At 43.0% G+C, this 18,051-nt stretch overlaps 1 protein-coding gene across 10 annotated transcripts in view; it reads left to right on the top strand.

Annotated features, from left to right (window-relative positions):
• Window positions 1–18,051, top strand: part of TNIK (TRAF2 and NCK interacting kinase) — a 291,911-nt gene that overhangs the window by 212,090 nt on the left and 61,770 nt on the right. For 7 of the 10 annotated variants that reach the window (XR_014564274.1, XM_083739149.1, XM_083739145.1 and 4 more), the window contains one exon: window positions 11,566–11,676. Coding sequence is in view for 9 of the 10 variants with exons in the window: in XM_083739149.1 (XP_083595275.1) it covers window positions 11,566–11,676 (111 nt within the window). In the remaining variant the exon portion in view is untranslated. The remainder of the gene's footprint in view (window positions 1–11,565; window positions 11,677–18,051) is intronic. The other 3 variants (XM_083739146.1, XM_083739148.1, XM_083739143.1) reach the window with 1 other exon arrangement.

The raw sequence follows: 18,051 nt of genomic DNA, 5'->3' as shown, positions 1-18,051 counted from the left end.
TAACAGACTAATTAAAGCTGGCAGCCCGAGCAATGATGGATAGGATATGCAGGCTTTGCTAGAGTCTGCTCTCAGGCCATTACATACGCCCATGAAGATCTCAGCAGAGCTATGCCCAGGGTAGCCTTGGTGAGAGGTAGCATTTTCCTGAGGGCGCCATATTGTGCAGGCCCCACCATCTGATCCCATAAGAAGATTCCCAGTTCACCAGATTGCAATTCCTTCTTGTTGCTGCTGCTGCTTGTTGCCATTGTCTGCTGGTTTTCTTGGTAGACAGATTGATAAATCCCTCCTTACTATCATGTTGTCTTCCCTGATCTTGCCTTTCTGCTGTTTTACAGAGCTTTCTCTATGTAACTTAAAGATATTGAGCTTTAGTTATATCTACTCCGATCTTCATTTATACTGTGTCTAGTTTAAGCCCAGACACAAGAATGGCCAAAGCAGATTCCATGAGATTTTGTTTTGAACAGAGCCCTCCACATTGCAACTCACTTTTGAAGGATGCTGTAAACAGCTTCTGGATCTTTTTTGTGGTGGTATTCTGCTCTATGTGCCAGTTGTAAAGGGCAGAGGATTTCAGCACACGATTCCTTTACCTCAAGGACCACCTCTCCCCATATAAACCATCCAAGACTGCATTCATTACTGGCTTTATTTACTTATTACAGTGGTACCTCGGGTTACATACGCTTCAGGTTAAATACGCTTCAGGTTACACACTCCGCTAACCTAGAAATAGTGCTTCAGGTTAATAACTTTGCTTCAGGATAAGAACAGAAATTGGGTTTTGGCAGCGCAGCGGCAGCAGGAGGTCCCATTAGCTAAAGTGGTTCTTCAGGTTAAGAACAGTTTCAGGTTAAGAATGGACCTCCGGAATGAATTAAGTACTTAACCTGAGGTACACTGTACATTTTTATTCTGCTCTTCCTTCCAAGAGCAGGATGCACACATGGTGTGGGTGTCCTCTCTTTATCCTCCCATCAACATTGTACGTGGGCTGTGTCCAGAGATTGTGCTATGGTCACCCAGAAAACTTTGTGTCTGGTGGGAAGTTTGAATCTGAGTCGCGCTGCTGTAAGCTCAGCCCTCTAACCCAGGGATAGGCCCTTCAGGTGTTGTTGGGCTACAGCTCCCTTCATCTCTGGCCATTGGCCATGCTGACTGGGGGACACTTAAGTTGGCTATCCCTGCTCAGATTATTACACAGCTGTTCCTCTCTTAAGAGAGGTGAAGAACACACTGTGGTGTGCTTTTATGTAACTAGAACGTAAAGCTTGTGCTGTTGGCCCAGGAGTGAAATAACTGGGATCCCTGGAAGTTGTCTGAATAATATTGGTGAGGCACACTGCTTGACATCAAATACATTTCTCTTGGGGACAGGGAACTGTTCAGAGCCCAAAATGGAATTGGGTCGCACATGTATTCATATGTAAATATGTGTTCAGATGCAAATTTCACAGCAGCCTGATTAGAATGCACCTTCTGGAACTTGCATAATGAGTATTTCTTAATGACAGGATCAATCCCTTGGTGTCAAAGAGATATACAATTCTAGATTATTAATTTTTTAAAGGATTTAGCTCTTGCTAAAGCCAAAGCCTTAATTAAAGTTTAAAAAGCAATTCCTATTGGGAAACAAAATGCTCAATCTTAATTGGAGGGGTTCTCTTTGCAGGGGGATAATTAACCTATGAGCAGGGTTAAATTCAGATGGAGTCGCTTTAGTGAATTTACACAACCCAGTTTTTCCATTTTCTCCAGAGTGAGTCCTTGTGGTCTAGATAGAAGTGGGTCATCTAAAAAGGGGAAGATTTGAAAAGATGTATTAGTAGTCCAAGATGGCATAGCAACTTGAGCCTGGTATGCTAAAATAGGCTGACTGTGATGTTGCTTCTTGGAAAAGCAGTGTATAAATCTACCTTCAACACATTGTTACAGCAGATTGCAGCATATCCTTGCTCAGGTGTGATTCCCAAATGAACACAGGATTACTAATATAAAATGGTGGACAAGTTCTTCAAAGAGTTTAAAAGTTGTTGTGTTACGCTATCAAACAAAAAAATTAAATCATTGTCAAAACTGTGATCAGAACAACCCACAGGCAAACTTGGCTCACCAGTGGAGATCATGCTTGGTTCCTCAGCAGCTCCTGAGTTGTAATGGTGGGGGCACAATGTAAGTTCTTTGCCACGGAGAATCACATTGGCTCCCTCTCTTTCAATGGCAGAAGAAGATGATATTTTTACATTGCGCTTTTGACCTAGGTGGAAACTGGTTATTGATGAGATCTTATGATGTGGTCTTGTTTGGTTTTGCTGTTGCTCCTGTTGAATTGCACTATAATTTTTTTTCCTGACTGTTGTGTAGTTCATGGTAATAACTCATATTTAATCTGTGTTTTGTTTTATTATAATTGATGGCATGATTGTTAGCAGCCTTGAGGGACCTATAGAAATGGAAAGGTGGGCTAGAGTATTTTAGTAAATAATTGAACAGTGCTCAGTCCATCCCCTTAAAAAATATCTAGGATAAAGTTGTTTTTCCCCAACCAGTTTCCTAAAGGCAAGAGGGATGTGGAGTGGCATCTGGGGCAAGGAGTTCCATAATGATGGTGCAACACCAACCCAAGCATGATCTCCAAGCAGCTGATGGTGGAGAAAGATCCATTATCCTCAGTGAGAGAATTTTGATGGAGATGGTTGGAGAACAGCATGTGTTGGGAGACATTGGATTAATTTTTCCAAACCGCGGCTACTGAGGGCTACTAAGTCTCCCTTAGTAGTTCTAACTTGCATGGCTCGGTTAATTTTACAGTTCCCAAGGGAGTCTAGCTTACCACTGAACTGCTGCTCATTAGAATTCCTTTTTAGCAGTGCCCTGGAGGCTTGTGGCTTCAAATGGCACCCCTCATCAATATTTAAGGCCTGTCATTGCAAACGTGGTAGAAAGAAGCTCACTTTGTGGCTTGGAAGAAGAAAGTGAAATGGTTTTGGAGGGGTAAAGAGACCTTGTCCTGAAGCATCACCTGTGAAGTTGGGTAAACAAACCTGATAATGAATTGGTGGCCTTGCTTCCAATGTATAATAGAGCTGTGTTCTGTGAACATAACCCAGTAGGCCCAGGAAAACCAAGGGAAATCAGGACATTGTTTTCACAGAGACACAAAGGAGAAAAATTGAGACAGGAGATGCTAGAAAGTTCAGGAAGAATGGTAGTTTCACCCTCAGAGAGCTACAGTTCCCACAATTTTTTTGAGGGGGGGAGCCATCTGCTTTAAATGTGCAGTGGATGTGTTTGAAATGTTTGGTGCAGATCTGTCTTCTGTGTCACAAGTTTTAACTTGGGAATTGTGGTGGGAGAGGACAAGCACTTCTCAGTTATCTCGGGAAGATAAAATAATTCCATCTCAACGGAAATGGCTATCACTGATGAAGGTGAAAGAGAAGTGCATGCATTTGCATGTATTTGCATGCATGTGTATGTTTACAGTGTGCGTGTGTTTATATGTCTATTCCCTCTCATAGAAATGGCCATAGACATGCAATACAACTGTAACCACAAATCAACAAGCTCAGAAATACAGGGGAGGTAGGGTTGTGTGTATGAAACTAGCAAGTGGATCAGCCTTGAGCTGTGTTTTGGTCAGTTACATATGATAGTCATCCACGGAACGTGAATTTAGCCACAAATTTCCAATTTCCACCCCCAGTTTTGGTTGCAGTAGTATTTCATGTTTACGCCGATTCTTTTCTGCTTGTAATCCAGTTTACACATCAGCCGTAATCTTCAGGAGTCATCCCTTGCCAGTTGCGGAACCCAGGCAGCCAGTGAAGCCACAGAGCTAATTCTTTTTTAAGTCCTAGAAGAAAATTAGCCATTACTTTGGTTAACAGTCAGTCTGATGTGACCTGACGCGTGACTGCCGTACTAGCTTGGGAGGGAAGTGTTTGGTCCTGATCTTTCACGCTAGACGAGCATATCGAAATTGGCTTTAGCATTTTGAAAAGGCCAAAGAGTTTATTTATATTTTATGCTGCAGATGTCCTATTAAGCAGGAAAGGATAAACACTGTGCGTGGAACCCTCTGGAAATGCATCTGCAGTTTGCTGAACAGCTAAGGACAGAGAGAGCTGCTTTACAGCGATTTCGGAATATTCTTGAGTTTCTAAAGCTTTTCAGATCACCCTATGACCTGAACAGATGGCAGAGAGCTGGAAACTTGATCGCTGGCTTTGCTGTGCTTTTCCGCTGATACCACTTTATAAATAAACCAGCAAACACTGGCAGGTAGTGCTACAATTCCCACAGTGGATTGTAATCCCCCGTTTTATGTAGCTCTGGGAATTGCAGTTCTGTGAGGGGCATAGGAGGTGTGCAAGCAATTCTCAGCACCCTTAATAAACTGCCATTCCCAGGATTCTTTGGGATAAGCCATGACTGTTTAAAGTGGCATGATACTGTTTTGAATTTATATGTGCCCTTGGCCTCTGGGAGCACAGCCAGACATGTCACGGAAGTTCGGTGTCAAAGCTAGGCCATGGGCAGCTTCAGGAGCTGGGAACCTAGAGTCAGGGATCAGAAGGCAAACCAGGGGACAGGGCTGTAAAATAAGCCACAAATCTGAAATGAAGAGCAAGACCAGAAATGGAAGACAGGCCAAAGCTCAGGCAGGGCTGCTTACTCAAGCGAAGTTCCCGTGAAACAGGAAGCCCTTGTGTTCCAAAGAGACACTTGCTCTTTAGGGCAAGAGTCATAGGTCAGTGCTAGAGCATGTGTTTTATGCAGGAGATCCCAGGTTCAGTTTATGGCATTTCCAGGTAGGGCTAAGAGGGACACCTATCTGAAACCCTGGAGAGTCGCTACAACCATCTGCATTGCAGTCTTGGAATAACATATTTGTAAAAATAGCAAACATTACATATCACCACACTATTATGTTACACCGTTATAAGCTCTTTTACAATTTGGGAAGGGCAAAATGGGAAAGCGACATCTCAGGAACTAATAATATTTATGTTGATGGTTGCAGGGTAATAAAAATAGAAAAACTGCAGAGTCCTTGAGACACTGAGTTCTTGGAACAATGAGCTGTGGCAAATCGGCATGGCAGAAAAATTGACATACTAACCTAAGTTAGTTAAATATAAAGCCAATATATTTGATTTTTCTTAAAGCGTGGCAAGATTTTATCTCATATACAAATCAGGGATGTATTTAACACTGTCAAAGCTTTTCATCAGATTATAGAAAAGAGATTAAGTTGATGAAGTATAATGGAAATTTCCAGGACGCTAATGGATCTTAAATATATGCTTACCTACCTATATGTAAAGGGACGTGGGTGGCGCTGTGGGTTAAACCACAGAGCCTAGGACTTGCCGATCAGAAGGTTGGCGGTTCGAATCCCCGCGACGGGGTGAGCTCCCATTGTTCGGTCCCAGCGCCTGCCAACCTAGCAATTTGAAAGCACGTCAAAGTGCAAGTAGATAAATAGGTATCGCTCCATGGGAAGGTAAACGGCGTTTCCGTGTGCTGCTCTGGTTTGCCAGAAGCGGCTTAGTCATGCTGGCCACATGACTCGGAAGCTGTACGCTGGCTCCTTTGGCCAATAAAGCGAGATGAGCGCTGCAACCCCAGAGTCGTCCGCGACTGGACCTAATGGTCAGGGGTACCTTTACCTTACCTATATGTAAAAAGGAAAAAAGTGTTTAGAGCCTTTTACCTTCTGACAGTAATTACACGATGTAACTCTTTGTTGTTGTTTTTGTATTTTTTTTGGACGGGGGAGGGGGAGAAAGAAGGATTCATTACTGCCAGCTCCAGGTAGGGATGGAAAAAAGTTGTCCTGTGAAACCCTGGAAACCTAATAATTATAGAAAACACCAGAGGACCAGTGATCTAACTCAGTGTAAGGCAAATTCTTATGCTATCACTGACTGACGAAGGCCTCAGATAAGTACTTCTGGAAATTGTGTTTATTGAGGTGTCAGCATTGTGTTTAGTTAGGGAAGGGGGATACAACCGTTGTCAATGTGACAGTGGAAATGTTACCGATAAGGAAGAGTTGCATCCAGAAGAAATTTCCCTTTGCAAGTAATTAAGAGCAGCAGCAATTACAATAGAGGGTTGAAGGTAGCAATGCAGAAAGAGGACAGGCAGAACGAAAGTGGGGAAATACTGCAATTCAAGGACGTGAAGAAGAAGAAGGAGGAGGAGGAGGAGAAGGAGAAGGAGAAGGAGAAGGAGAAGAAGAAGAAGATTTTATTCAAACCCTGCCCATCTGGCTGGGCTTCCCCAGCCAATCTAGGTGGCTTACAGCATATCTAAAAACATAATAAAAGATGAGCAAAAAGATGAGCAATTCTCATTTAATAGCACACACCTTAATAGTTGACTACCCTCTGCACTTGCACCATTAATAACCAGAAAACCAGATGGACATTTGTTCTGATTCAGCAGTAAACCACAGGTTTCCCCAGCGAAAGCAGCAGTGCAAAAGAAAAACCTCTCAGACCTGTGCCTAGAAATCGCTGGACAAACACAAGTGTGGATGATCCCAGAGACTCATTGGCAGAGATAGCCCTGTAAAGCCCTGTCATCTGTGTCTCTGCTTCTGTGTTTCCACAGCTACTGCCGTCTGGTGGCCAGTGTGTCATAGTGTCTGTAAAACATAGCTTGTTTATACAGAGGCTGTGGTGATGGTGGGGTTGAAAGTTTATATATATATATATATATATATATATATATATATATATATGCAGATAAAATGACATGTCTAGATTAATTGCACATGGGGTATAATTGTTTTGGTCCATGTGAATAATAATAATAATAATAATAATAATAATAATAATAATAATAATTGAACACTTTTGCAATATGGCTCCCTTCAGAGTCAGAACAACATTTGATCTCTTGGGATATGTACCTAAATACTCCTGCAGCTTCTTTTCTCTTTCTCATCATAATTAGGTAAACTGCACAAAAGGTAAGCAGGGCCCAAAGGTAGAAAGGCCAGATCAGATTATTTGTCTGTGTAGCCCAGAATTGCCTGTTCTGACTGGCAGCAGCTCTCCAGAGACCCACCTTCCCCACTCCACCCTGTCCCTGTAATTGTAGCCAGAAGCTCCCTACCCAATGTGGTGTAGTGGTTAGGAGCGGTAGTCTTGTAATCTGGAGAACCGGGTTCGCATCTCCGCTCCTCCAAATGCAGCTGCTGGGTGACCATGGGCTAGTCACACTTCTCTGAAGTCTCTCAGCCCCACTCACCTCACAGAGTGTTTGTTGTGGGGGAGGAAGGGAAAGGAGAATGTTAGCCGCTTTGAGACTCCTGAAGGGGAGTGAAAGGCGGGATATCAAATCCAAACTCTTCTTCTTCTTCTTCTTCTTCTTCTTCTTCTTCTTCTTCTTCTTCTTCTTCTTCTTCTTCTTCCCTGGGTCTCTAAGATCATCTGCTACCAGACCCTTTTTAAGGGACCTTCTGTTCATAGACCTTGTGCTCTGCCACTGAACTATAGCCTATTAGACGGTGGCAAAGAGCTAAATGAGAATGAGCAGAGATTGTGAATACTACCTAGCTGAGATACCTGTACTGCAGTGTTGTGGAAGTCTGGCACTCTTCAAGTTCTACCTCCATGGTCTGAGGCAGCCTGGAGATTGTAGGAGGCTAGAATGCTGTTGCACTCATGCTGCTGCTTGTTGGCTTCTCATAAGCATCTGGCTGTCCCACTGTGAGACCAGGACACTGGACTAGATGGGCTTCTTGCTATTCTTACCAGTTTCGCTTGCTTTTAATCAGGATAGAGTCTGGGCAAGAATTGAGGTTCTCCTGGGCACTGGCCCTGCAAAGAGATGCCCTACATTTTAGGGCTTTTCTGCAGGATGAGAAAATATTTCAGTGGGGTAATTCCCTTAAAATGCTTACCTGTAGTGGAACACCATGTTCTTCCTTCATGGATCGAACTGGGGTAACCTTGTTTAAACTTCAGCACTCAAAATATAAGGCAAGAGCCTGGCTTTGCACAGTGGATGAAGTATATAGCTGCTGAGCAAATAGTAAATCAATAAACTGAAAGGTTAACGAAATAGCAGGACAGTAAGAAAGGGATGGAACAGATAGCCTGCTCCTCTTTGCAACGTTTAGTTTTCTTAAAAATAACATGAACTATGGGTTCATGAAGTGCCACACTGAAGGTCAGGATGTTGCAGCGCTATCTTCACAACAGAATTGTAGCTTTGTTCGAACCCCAGCAAAACCATGTAATAAAGGTGCAGGCATTGCACTAGAAGCAGATTTTGCTAGAAGGGCAGTAAATTTTTCAAAGTGAAGGGTGAGCATCGCAATAGAAAGCCGGTGAAAACACAATCAAAATATGGTTGGCGTAATACATTTTTAGCTAAAATGGCATGCAGTGAAAGCCAGCCAGCCAGCTCTGTGTTTCTGATGTTTGCCAGACTGCTTAATGCCACTACTAATGAAGGATTTTACACATCTTCATTTCTCTTTCAAGACACACAGGCCCAATTGTAGACACATCTCATCCATGGCTGCAATCAATACTGAGTATGCTTTGCACCGTGGACCCAAGTGGCATGTAATTATGAGACTGTATTGATTTCCCCGCAAAGAGGTTGCTAGCGTACAAAATAGCAGCTTGACTTTCAAATGACTGGACCAGCAGCCTTTTCTTTCCCTGAGAAAATTAACATGGTTTGGTGAAAGCTCCGAATTCTGTGCAGGGTCTTGAAATCGCATTGTAGCAACACTGTAAGAAGTGGGTCACTCTCCCCTGTTATAAATCTTCACCACTCCTGATCATTTTATGTGCAGCCCATTTGGCTGCCCGGGGAAAATATTTGGGACCCAATCCAGACAGCTGCATGGGGAATTGGCTCTGCCCAGCTGGGCGTCAGTGCCCCTTCCTCGTGCTGAAAGGGGAATTGGAAATACCATATGTCTGCCTTTGGTCCCTTGCATGCATATGTTAGAATACAGCCATCTATGCATTTAACAATGTAAATCGGTATTGGAAATAGTATGGCTTACTTTAAAAAAAGCTTTAAAGAGCTGACGTGGTGTAGCTAAGAGACTGAACACCCTAGTTTGAACCTGTCCTCTTCCGTCACGAATTCAGTAGCCCTAGACCCTCCATCCGCATTAGGAGAATAATAATTACCAATGTTATGCATATGTCCTGTTAAAAAATGAGTTGTCAAAGTATGGCTGTTCCACAGTAAATGTCTAGTGTGGAAGTTGGCTGCAATGAGTTTCTTGTGCAAAAGTCTCCTTTTGTGCTGAACCCAGGCATCTCTCTACCAAGCGAGTCTTGATTCCCTGCGTTTGATGTAAACACAATTCTTCAGCTCTTTATCACTCCAATATATTAGCTGTCTCTCAGGCCATGTGAGGGTGCAAAATGATGTGCTATTCCCAGTCACTTTTCCTCAAAGAGCTGAGCTATGCGACCTGTTTTAATTTAACAACAACAACAACATTTTTATTATTTATACCATGCCCATATGGCTGGGTTTCCCCAGCCACTCTGGGTGGGTTACAACATATCTAAAAATATAATAAAAACATCATCAGTCCTTAAAAACTTCCCTAAACAGGGCTGCCTTCCAATGTCTTCTCAAAGTTGGATAGTTTTACCTGTATATGTATGCTCATTGGAATTCGGTAGAAATGGTCAAGAAATGTTCCTTGAAATTGGTGAGGATATTTATAGCAAGAGTAATAAAAAGAAATTGTTATTTAGGGGAATTGAATTTAATTCTAAATTATATTCCGGAAACGTGGGAAATTTCAAGGGGTCAAAAAAAATGGATGTACCATGCTATATTAGAAGCAAAAAACTTGTTTTGATGAGTTGGAAGAGCCGCAAAAAGATTCCATTGAGCACATGGATTGATAATATGGACAGATTAGCTACATATGAACGAATTGCATGTCGACGCAAAATAAGAATGGATAAATATGAAGAAATCTGGAATGAATATTTAAGCGATAAGGCGGATAGTGGTGGGAAGTAGGGGGAGGGGAGAAAGGTGGGAAAATATTGTTTAAAAAGGTGTAGTCATAGGTATATCAATTCAAATATGAATTGTCAAATTTTGTTACTATTGTTATTATGGCTTTTGTTGTATGTGTCTCTTGCAGCTGATGTTTATATTGAAAAAATGATGAAAGAATTTTTTTTAAAAAAAACCAAAAAACTGGATAATTTGTTCTGTGTACATTATTATTATTTTCAGAGGGGGGTGTTGTTTATTTTATTTTTTACATGCCCTCCACCTGTGGGTCCCAGGGTCCAACAATTTAAAATGCAGTTTAAAACCATTAAAAAAACTTACAACCACAGAAAATAGGGTTATATTTGCTCTAATGACCCTTTCATGCTATTTTAAATCTATCTATGTCTATTAGCTGTGATGGAATCTCCAGGTTCAGAATCAGCATTCTGGTTCAGATACCGGATGCTGGTGAGCCATAGCAGGAAAGGCGAGGTTGCCTTTGTGTCCTGCCTGTGAGTTTCCGAAAAGCATCTCGTTGGCCAGTTTGGGAAACAAGATGTGGAATTAAACACAACTTTCAGTATAATTCAGCAAATATATTGTTAGCTTTGGTCCAAGTAGTACTGGGTGACACCCAACACAGAGCAAATCTGTTTCAGTCACACTTAACAAACTTGTACGTTTGAAACAGATGTTATATATGCATATACAGTGGTGCCGTGGTTCTCGAACGTAATCCGTTTCGGGAGTCCGTTCGATTCCTGAAACTGTTCGAAAACCAAGGCACGGCTTCTAATTGGCTGCAGGAGCTTCCTACACTCAAGCAGAAGCTGCGTTGGTCGTTCGGCTTCCAAAAAACGTTTGGAAACCGGAACATTTACTTCCAGGTTTGCAGTGTTCGGGAGCCGATTTGTTTGGCAACTAAGCCGTTCAGGAACCAAGGTTTGACTGTAGTTTTAATGCTGTTAATGTTTAGTTGCTTTTTAATTCCTGATTTCTCCCTCCATGTTTCTTTAACAGTTCTTGTTTTTAATCTGTAACCTGCCTTGAGTCCCATATGGGGGAAAAGGTGGGGTATAAATAAATACATAATAATAATTACTAAAAACCAAGTTGCGTCATAAGGGTCTTCTGACAGTGGGTGGCCCAGAGGTGACATCTGCACCCAAATTGTTCCACGCTTACTGAATTTGCTGTGTCTAGGCTTAATGGCATACAGGACTGTTTCATTACCTTTACATCTGTTCAGCAGCTGGTGTGGTTTAGTCCCTCTTGTTCTCTGCAACAGGGTGGCATGATGTGTCTTTTCACCGCATTAGACAGAATAGGTGGGTTTGCTGGGGAAATCGTGGCAAGTTGGTGCCTCTGACATTGTACAGCCATGGGCCAAATTACCTTGTGAGACCACATCTTGATCTGGTATGCTGCTTGTTCCCCTGAGATCTTCTATTTGTACTGGCAAACAACTTAAGCTTTTGCCCTTTTTTCTCCTTTTTTCTTTTTATTTTGTTCCTCCCCTGCCTCCGCCCCTCTCCCACATTTCTACAGCAGCAAAGGAGGGAAAAGGAATTAAGGAAACAGCAAGAGAGGGAGCAGCGACGGCATTATGAGGAGCAAATGCGCCGAGAAGAGGAGAGGAGGCGTGCCGAGCATGAACAGGTAACCCGCATCTCCTCCAGGATGAATCTGCTTTTTATGGATGAACCTGCTGATTTCCAAGGTTGGAACCCAGTTTTGTCCATGTGCATTCGCCCAATATCAAGCTGCTGTTACTTGCAGTTCCCTGGCATGTGCGTTGTCATCGAGCACATGCTTCTGAGCATCATTGCATTTTTAGGTGTACCCTTAAAACACCATGCCTGCGTCCCCCTACGAATCTAATATTGTTCTTTGATGTGGTTCAAATAAAGGCGTAAATGATGCGTTTGCCATTTGAGTGCTTCACCTCCAGTGCCAATCTCACCTGAGTGAACCCTTGCAGGTGCTTTGTAAAAAAACATTACCAGCAGCTGCACAGTCTGCTGGGATCTGTACATGTGATGGCTTGCTCAGACATTTGTTTCCAACGTCTTCACTTTCACTTCCAGCTGGCATTTCAGAGTCACCGCTGATTCAAAATAAGCATTAAAGTGGCTTAGTGACTCTGCCCTTGGAAATTTAAGAAACCGCGTTTCATTCATTACACTTGTGTGCTCTGTTGCTTTCACTGCCAAACTCTCAGTCACTTGTTCTGTGTTGATTCCTGTCCATTATGTGACTTGCCAGCTCACTAACTAATGCAATAAGGCTGGATATCTTCTTCTCACAACCACTTCCTCTCTGCAAAAAAAAAAGAAAAAAAGTTGGTGATTTGTCTCTGGATGCTTTCTAGCTTTCAGTGGGGAATATGTTTAGAATTGACTCAGGTATCTATAATGGACTCTTCAGTTTATCATTACTAAAATATGCTGCAGTGAGCCTCAGGCTCACACACTCTCCTCTTCCAGCATAACCACAGAGAGAACAGCAGATTTTGCTTTCATGTTTGATTAACTACTGTTTAGTGTTGCACCCTGAGCTAAACTTGTTAATCTTAGTTACAGATAGGTAGCCGTGTTGGTCTGCCATAGTCAAAACAAAAAAGATTCCTTCCAGTAGCACCTTAAAGACCAACTAAGTCAGTTCTTGGTATGAGCTTTCGTGTGCATGCACACTTCTTCAGATACACTGAAACAGAAGTTTCCAGACCCTTCTATATAGTGAGAAGGTGGGGAGGGGTATTACTCAGAAGGGTGGTGGGAATGGGTGGTTGGCAGATAGCTGTGATGAGCCTGTTGACGACTCTTAACGACTGCAATAGGTCTTACAGGGAGAAGCAAGGGGTGAAAAGGTGAAAAATGGCTTTGTCATGTATAATGAGATAAGAATCCAAGGTCTTTGTTCAGGCCAGGTTTCTCCATGGTTTTAAGTTTGGTGATAAGTTGTAATTCAGCAGCTTCTCTTTCCAGTCTATTTCTGAAATTCCTTTGTAGTAAAACAGCTACTTTGAGATCTTGTATAGAATGTCCTGGGAGATTGAAGTGTTCTCCTACTGGTTTCTCTGTCTTGTGATTCCTGATGTCCGATTTATGTCCGTTTATTCTTTGGCGTAAGGTCTGGCCTGTTTGTCCAATATAGAGAGCTGAAGGACACTGTTGGCATTTGATGGCATACACAATGTTAGACGATGAGCAATTAAATAGTCCCGAGATGGTATGTGTGATGTTGTTGGGGCCAGTAATGGTGTTGTCCGGGTGTATGTGGCAGCAAAGTTGGCATCTGGGTTTATTGCAGGCTCTGGTGCCAGTGTCCGTGTTAGGTCTGGTTGTAGTATTATTGTGGGTTAGGAGTTGTTTAAGACTGGGTGGCTGTCTGTAGGCAATGAAAGGTCTTCCTCCCAGAGCTTGAGAAAGAGAACTGTCATTGTCCAGGAGAGGTTGTAGATCTCTGATGATGCGTTCTCAGCTATCTGCCAACCACCCATTCTGTTGGTTTCTGCTTCCTTCACTGAGCAGCGAAGTGCTTGTCACAAGACAATGTTTACATTCCACAGTCAAGTGCTGTTGGGTTTTCTCACGGGAAAGGAGACTGGATGTGACGTACACTGGTTTTCCTGTTTTCACTGTTCTTTGCAGTTCAGTGTGATTCTCTCTGTGCTTTAGAGGAGAGAGGATGCCTTTCTCTGCTCCGGCAGAGGGAAGATGTTTTTCTGTAAATTACCAGCTTTGAAGTGTAAATAAAGTAATATAGAGCATGTTGGCACGTACTTTTCATCATTCCGCTGTGCACTGGACACTGCTTATCTCCAAAATTTGGTTCCGGGCCCAGAAAAATGCAGTGTTTTGAGAATGGACTCCAGAAGTCGGGCTCCTGGCAAAGGAACAAAGGAGCAAAGAATTGGAGTGCCGGCAAAGGATCGGAATGCAGAGGGACAGATCGGAACGGAATCTGCTCTGCACGTCAAGATGATTTGATGAGGTATGTGCTACAGCTCCGGGCAGCCTGCCAGCTTCTAATTAATGGCTTTATGGCTGGACTTTGAACTTTTATAGCCGGTTTTGCCGTGGCACAGGCAAAAGGCTAGAAGGATAAATTTTTCCTATGCTGGGGGAAATCGAAAGTAAAGCAGCTGCAGCAGTGTCGCAGCATGAATTTAAGACAGCAGAGAGAACTTTCACTTTTGAACTTGCCTTTGGAATGCGGTTTGAAGCAGCTGCAGATAAGCAAAGCAGTTAAGCAGAAAGGCACAGGTTCACAGGCAGAGGCTGTTTTGAATTTGCTTTTGGATTGAAGCAGCTGTACACAGACGCAGCATGTATAAAGCAGCCTGATTTAAAGCAGCAAAGATGACGCTAAAGGCTAATGCCAAAGTCATGATGGCCCTTCAGGATGCTTGTGGGATTCCTAAGCTCAATAGGAAGAACTATGCGGACTGGGTTTTCTATGCAGAGGCTATTCTGCGGAAAGAGGGTCTGTTTAAAGTTATTACAGAGACCCCCCCAGCTCCAGTTACAGATGAATGGAAAGCTATGGATTCCAAGGCAAGGGGAACTCTTACGTTGATAGTATCCCCAGAAGAGCTCTGTCTGTTGCGTGATAAGACCTCAGCCAGAGAAATTTGGGACGCTTTGAGAGAGGCTCACTTGAGGACAGAAGCTGGGTCCACAATGTTTTACTTTAACAAGCTGCATAATATGGCTCTTGCTGAAGGTGGAGATGTGCGTATACATCTGATGGATATGCAGAATCTGAGACATGAGCTGCAACAGAGAGGACTCAACTTTCCAGAGGAAGTGTATTCCTTTATGATACTACAATCTTTGGGTTCAGGTTGGGAGTCTGTTGCGACTCAGATTGCTGTACAGCCAACTGCTCAGCTAACAGTGGACTATGTTACTGCCGTGATATTGAATGAAGCGGATCGCCGGGGTGCTAGCTGCATCAACAAGGGGGAGACTTCACAGACGTCATCCCATAGTGCAGTGGAACCACCAGATGGCGCCAAAGCTTTGAAGGCAGTGAAATGCTACACGTGTGGACGTCTAGGCCATATGAAGAGGGAATGCAGATATCCCAGGGCCAAGACAGAGCAGCGCAGCGAAAGCTCATCGCGTGGAAAAGGCCGAGGCAAAGGCAAAGGTCCGGTGTCCAGGACAACGCAGCACAAGGCAATGGTCTCACGCTTCACTCCAAAGGTTGCAGAGGTCCAGAAGACGTCTAGATCTTTCTTCGTTGTTGATTCAGCGGCGACCCACCACATGTGCAACGATAAGCGACTGTTCGTGTCTTTTACACCGCAGGAAGGTGCGATTCACCAGGCGGATGACCACACAATCCCCAGTAAAGGCTACGGAACTGTTGTTCTTCACAGTTTGGACTTATCGATACAGGATGTGCTTTATGTGCCAGATGCCAAGCATAATCTGCTCAGCGTTGGACAGCTGAATGAGCGGAAAATTGACGTTTCCTTTAAGAACAAAAGGTGCATCATCACAAAGAAAAATGATTATGTATTGCATGCTGAATATGTTGATCGTTTGTATGTTTTGTATTTTGATGATGTTGTGCAGGATGACACTTGTTGCATTGCAGGTTCTAACAAAAGTTTGCATGCAGAATGTATTCACGATTTTCATCGAAAATTTGGTCATTTGCATTTTGAGGCAGTATCTAAAATGCCTGCCTTGGTTGAAGGTATGACTATTAAACCCTGCAGGTACCACATGAAGTGCAAGGCATGCGCAGCAAACAAGGTAAAAATGGCTGCGAAAGGTAAGGTGTCTAGTAGGCAAGCTACAGAACCATACCAGGTTGTTCATGCTGATTTGGTTGGACCACTAGCGCCCTCTTTGGGTGGAAACAGGTACTTCATGGTTCTCATTGATGCATTTTCCAGGTATATTTATGTGTACAATCTCAAGCAGAAATCAGAGGCTTTTCCAAGGTTCAAGGAATTCTGTGCTTGGTTGGGAAATGTGCATGGTAAGAAGGTAAAGACTCTTTTCAGTGATCGCGGGGGAGAATTCACTTCTCAGCAGTTTGAAGCTTTTCTGACTGAGAAAGGAATTCAACACGATTTGTCTAGTCCTCGCTCGCCATGGCAAAATGGACTTGCGGAACGAGCAAATCAGACATTGCTTCAAGGGTTAAAAACCTTGCTGCATGATGCCAATCTTCCAGAGAGTTATTGGGCCGAAGCTCTCTCATGTTTCACTTACAGTTATAATCGCAGGTTATCTTCAGCGATTGGTTGTACCCCCTATGAGAAGATGTTTGGCAAGAAGCCATACATCAAACACATGAAAATTTTTGGTTCTGACATGTGGGTTCACTCACCACAAAACTCCAAGTTAGACAAGCGTGGATTGCATGGTATCTTTCTAGGTTATCAGAAAGGGTCTTACAGAATAATGATGACTGACTCTAAGGAAATTAAGCTCACAAGAAGTGTTGAGTACAATGCCAAGTGGGGGGAGAATGTGGGAATTTTCCAATGTTATCCTGATGACAGTGATGAAACTGAGGATAGTCAAAAGCAACCGCAACAACCCACACCCACTGATGAAGGTTCTGAGTCTGAGTCTGAAACTGAATCGGGTGATTCAGAGGATTTCAAGAGTGCGAAAGCCTCTATGCGACCCTCTGAAAGCTCTGATCAAGAATTGGAGGAACCATTGTTCACAATAGGTCACTTTTCTCCTAAGAAGGAAGAGGAGAGTGTTGAAGACTTAAGGCTAATTCGCAGGTCACAGAGAGCAACAAAAGGCAGACCTCCAAAGAGATTTGCTGATGAGTTTGCTAAGATAGCAGTAACAGCTGTTAAAAGCACCAAGAAGGTGTTTGAACCTTCAAGTTTCCAAGAAATCCAGGATTTGGATTCAAAGGAAGCTGAGCCATGGTTAAATGCCATGAAGGCTGAGCTTGATTCCTTGGAAAGGAACAAAACATGGGACCTTGTTCCAGTAGTTCCAGGAATGAAACTGCTTGGAAGCAAATGGGTCTTCAAAGCGAAGACAGATCAAAATGGCAAGATAGTCAGACACAAAGCCAGATTGGTAGCCAGAGGTTTTGCACAGGTACCAGGTGAAGACTATCACGAGACCTACTCACCCACCGTGAGGTATGAGAGCATTAGGCTTATGCTCAAGCTAGCTGCAGAAGAGAATCTACACATTAGTCACCATGATGTGAATACAGCTTTTCTGTACGGATCTCTAGATGAATCACTTTATATGCTTCCACCTGATGGCGTACAGGTAAAACAGGGATTTGTTTGTGCTCTGAAGAAGTCCCTTTATGGTCTCAAACAAAGTGCACGGAGTTGGCACACAAAACTCACTGAAGTATTGTTTTCTCTAGGTTTTAAGCAAGGGAAAGCTGATCCATGTGTATTTGTCAAAGAGGAGGGGCAAAAGAAACTGTATTGTTTGTTTTATGTTGATGATCTTTTATTCTTTTGGAAGGATGTCACAATGTACAATAATGCCCTAGCTCAATTGAAAGAGCACTTTGACATGAAAGATCTTGGTGAGGTAAACAACTACCTATCTCTGGAAATAGAGAGAGATCAAGATGGTAACATTCTAGTACACCAGTCACGTAAAATTGCTGATGTGTTAAGCAAACTAAACCTGATGGATGCTAACCCTGTAGACACACCGATGACAACAGGTTATCAGGTAGATGACACTGGAGAAGCATTTTCTGATACTACACTGTACAGAAGTGTGCTAGGCAAGCTAAACTTCATTGCCAGATGTTCAAGACCTGACATTGCTGTTAGCTGTAATTTGCTAAGCAGACAAGTCAACAATCCTACTGTTAAGGATTGGAAAGCTCTGAAACGCATAGCGCGGTATTTGAAAGGCACTATGCATTACAGACTGAGATTTAACAATCAGAAGTCTGGTGGTCTTGAGATATTTGCAGATGCAAGTTTTGGAAGTGACACTACAGACAGGAAAAGTACGTCTGGAGTTTGCTATAAGTACAATCAGGGTCTATTTGATTGGTCAT

The sequence above is a fragment of the Podarcis gaigeae genome, assembly GCF_964106915.1.
Source record: "Podarcis gaigeae genome assembly, chromosome: 5".
Classification (NCBI taxonomy): domain Eukaryota; kingdom Metazoa; phylum Chordata; class Lepidosauria; order Squamata; family Lacertidae; genus Podarcis; species Podarcis gaigeae.
The sequence above is the reverse complement of the archived record's forward strand: the minus strand, read 5'-3'. Positions and strand labels throughout refer to the sequence as shown.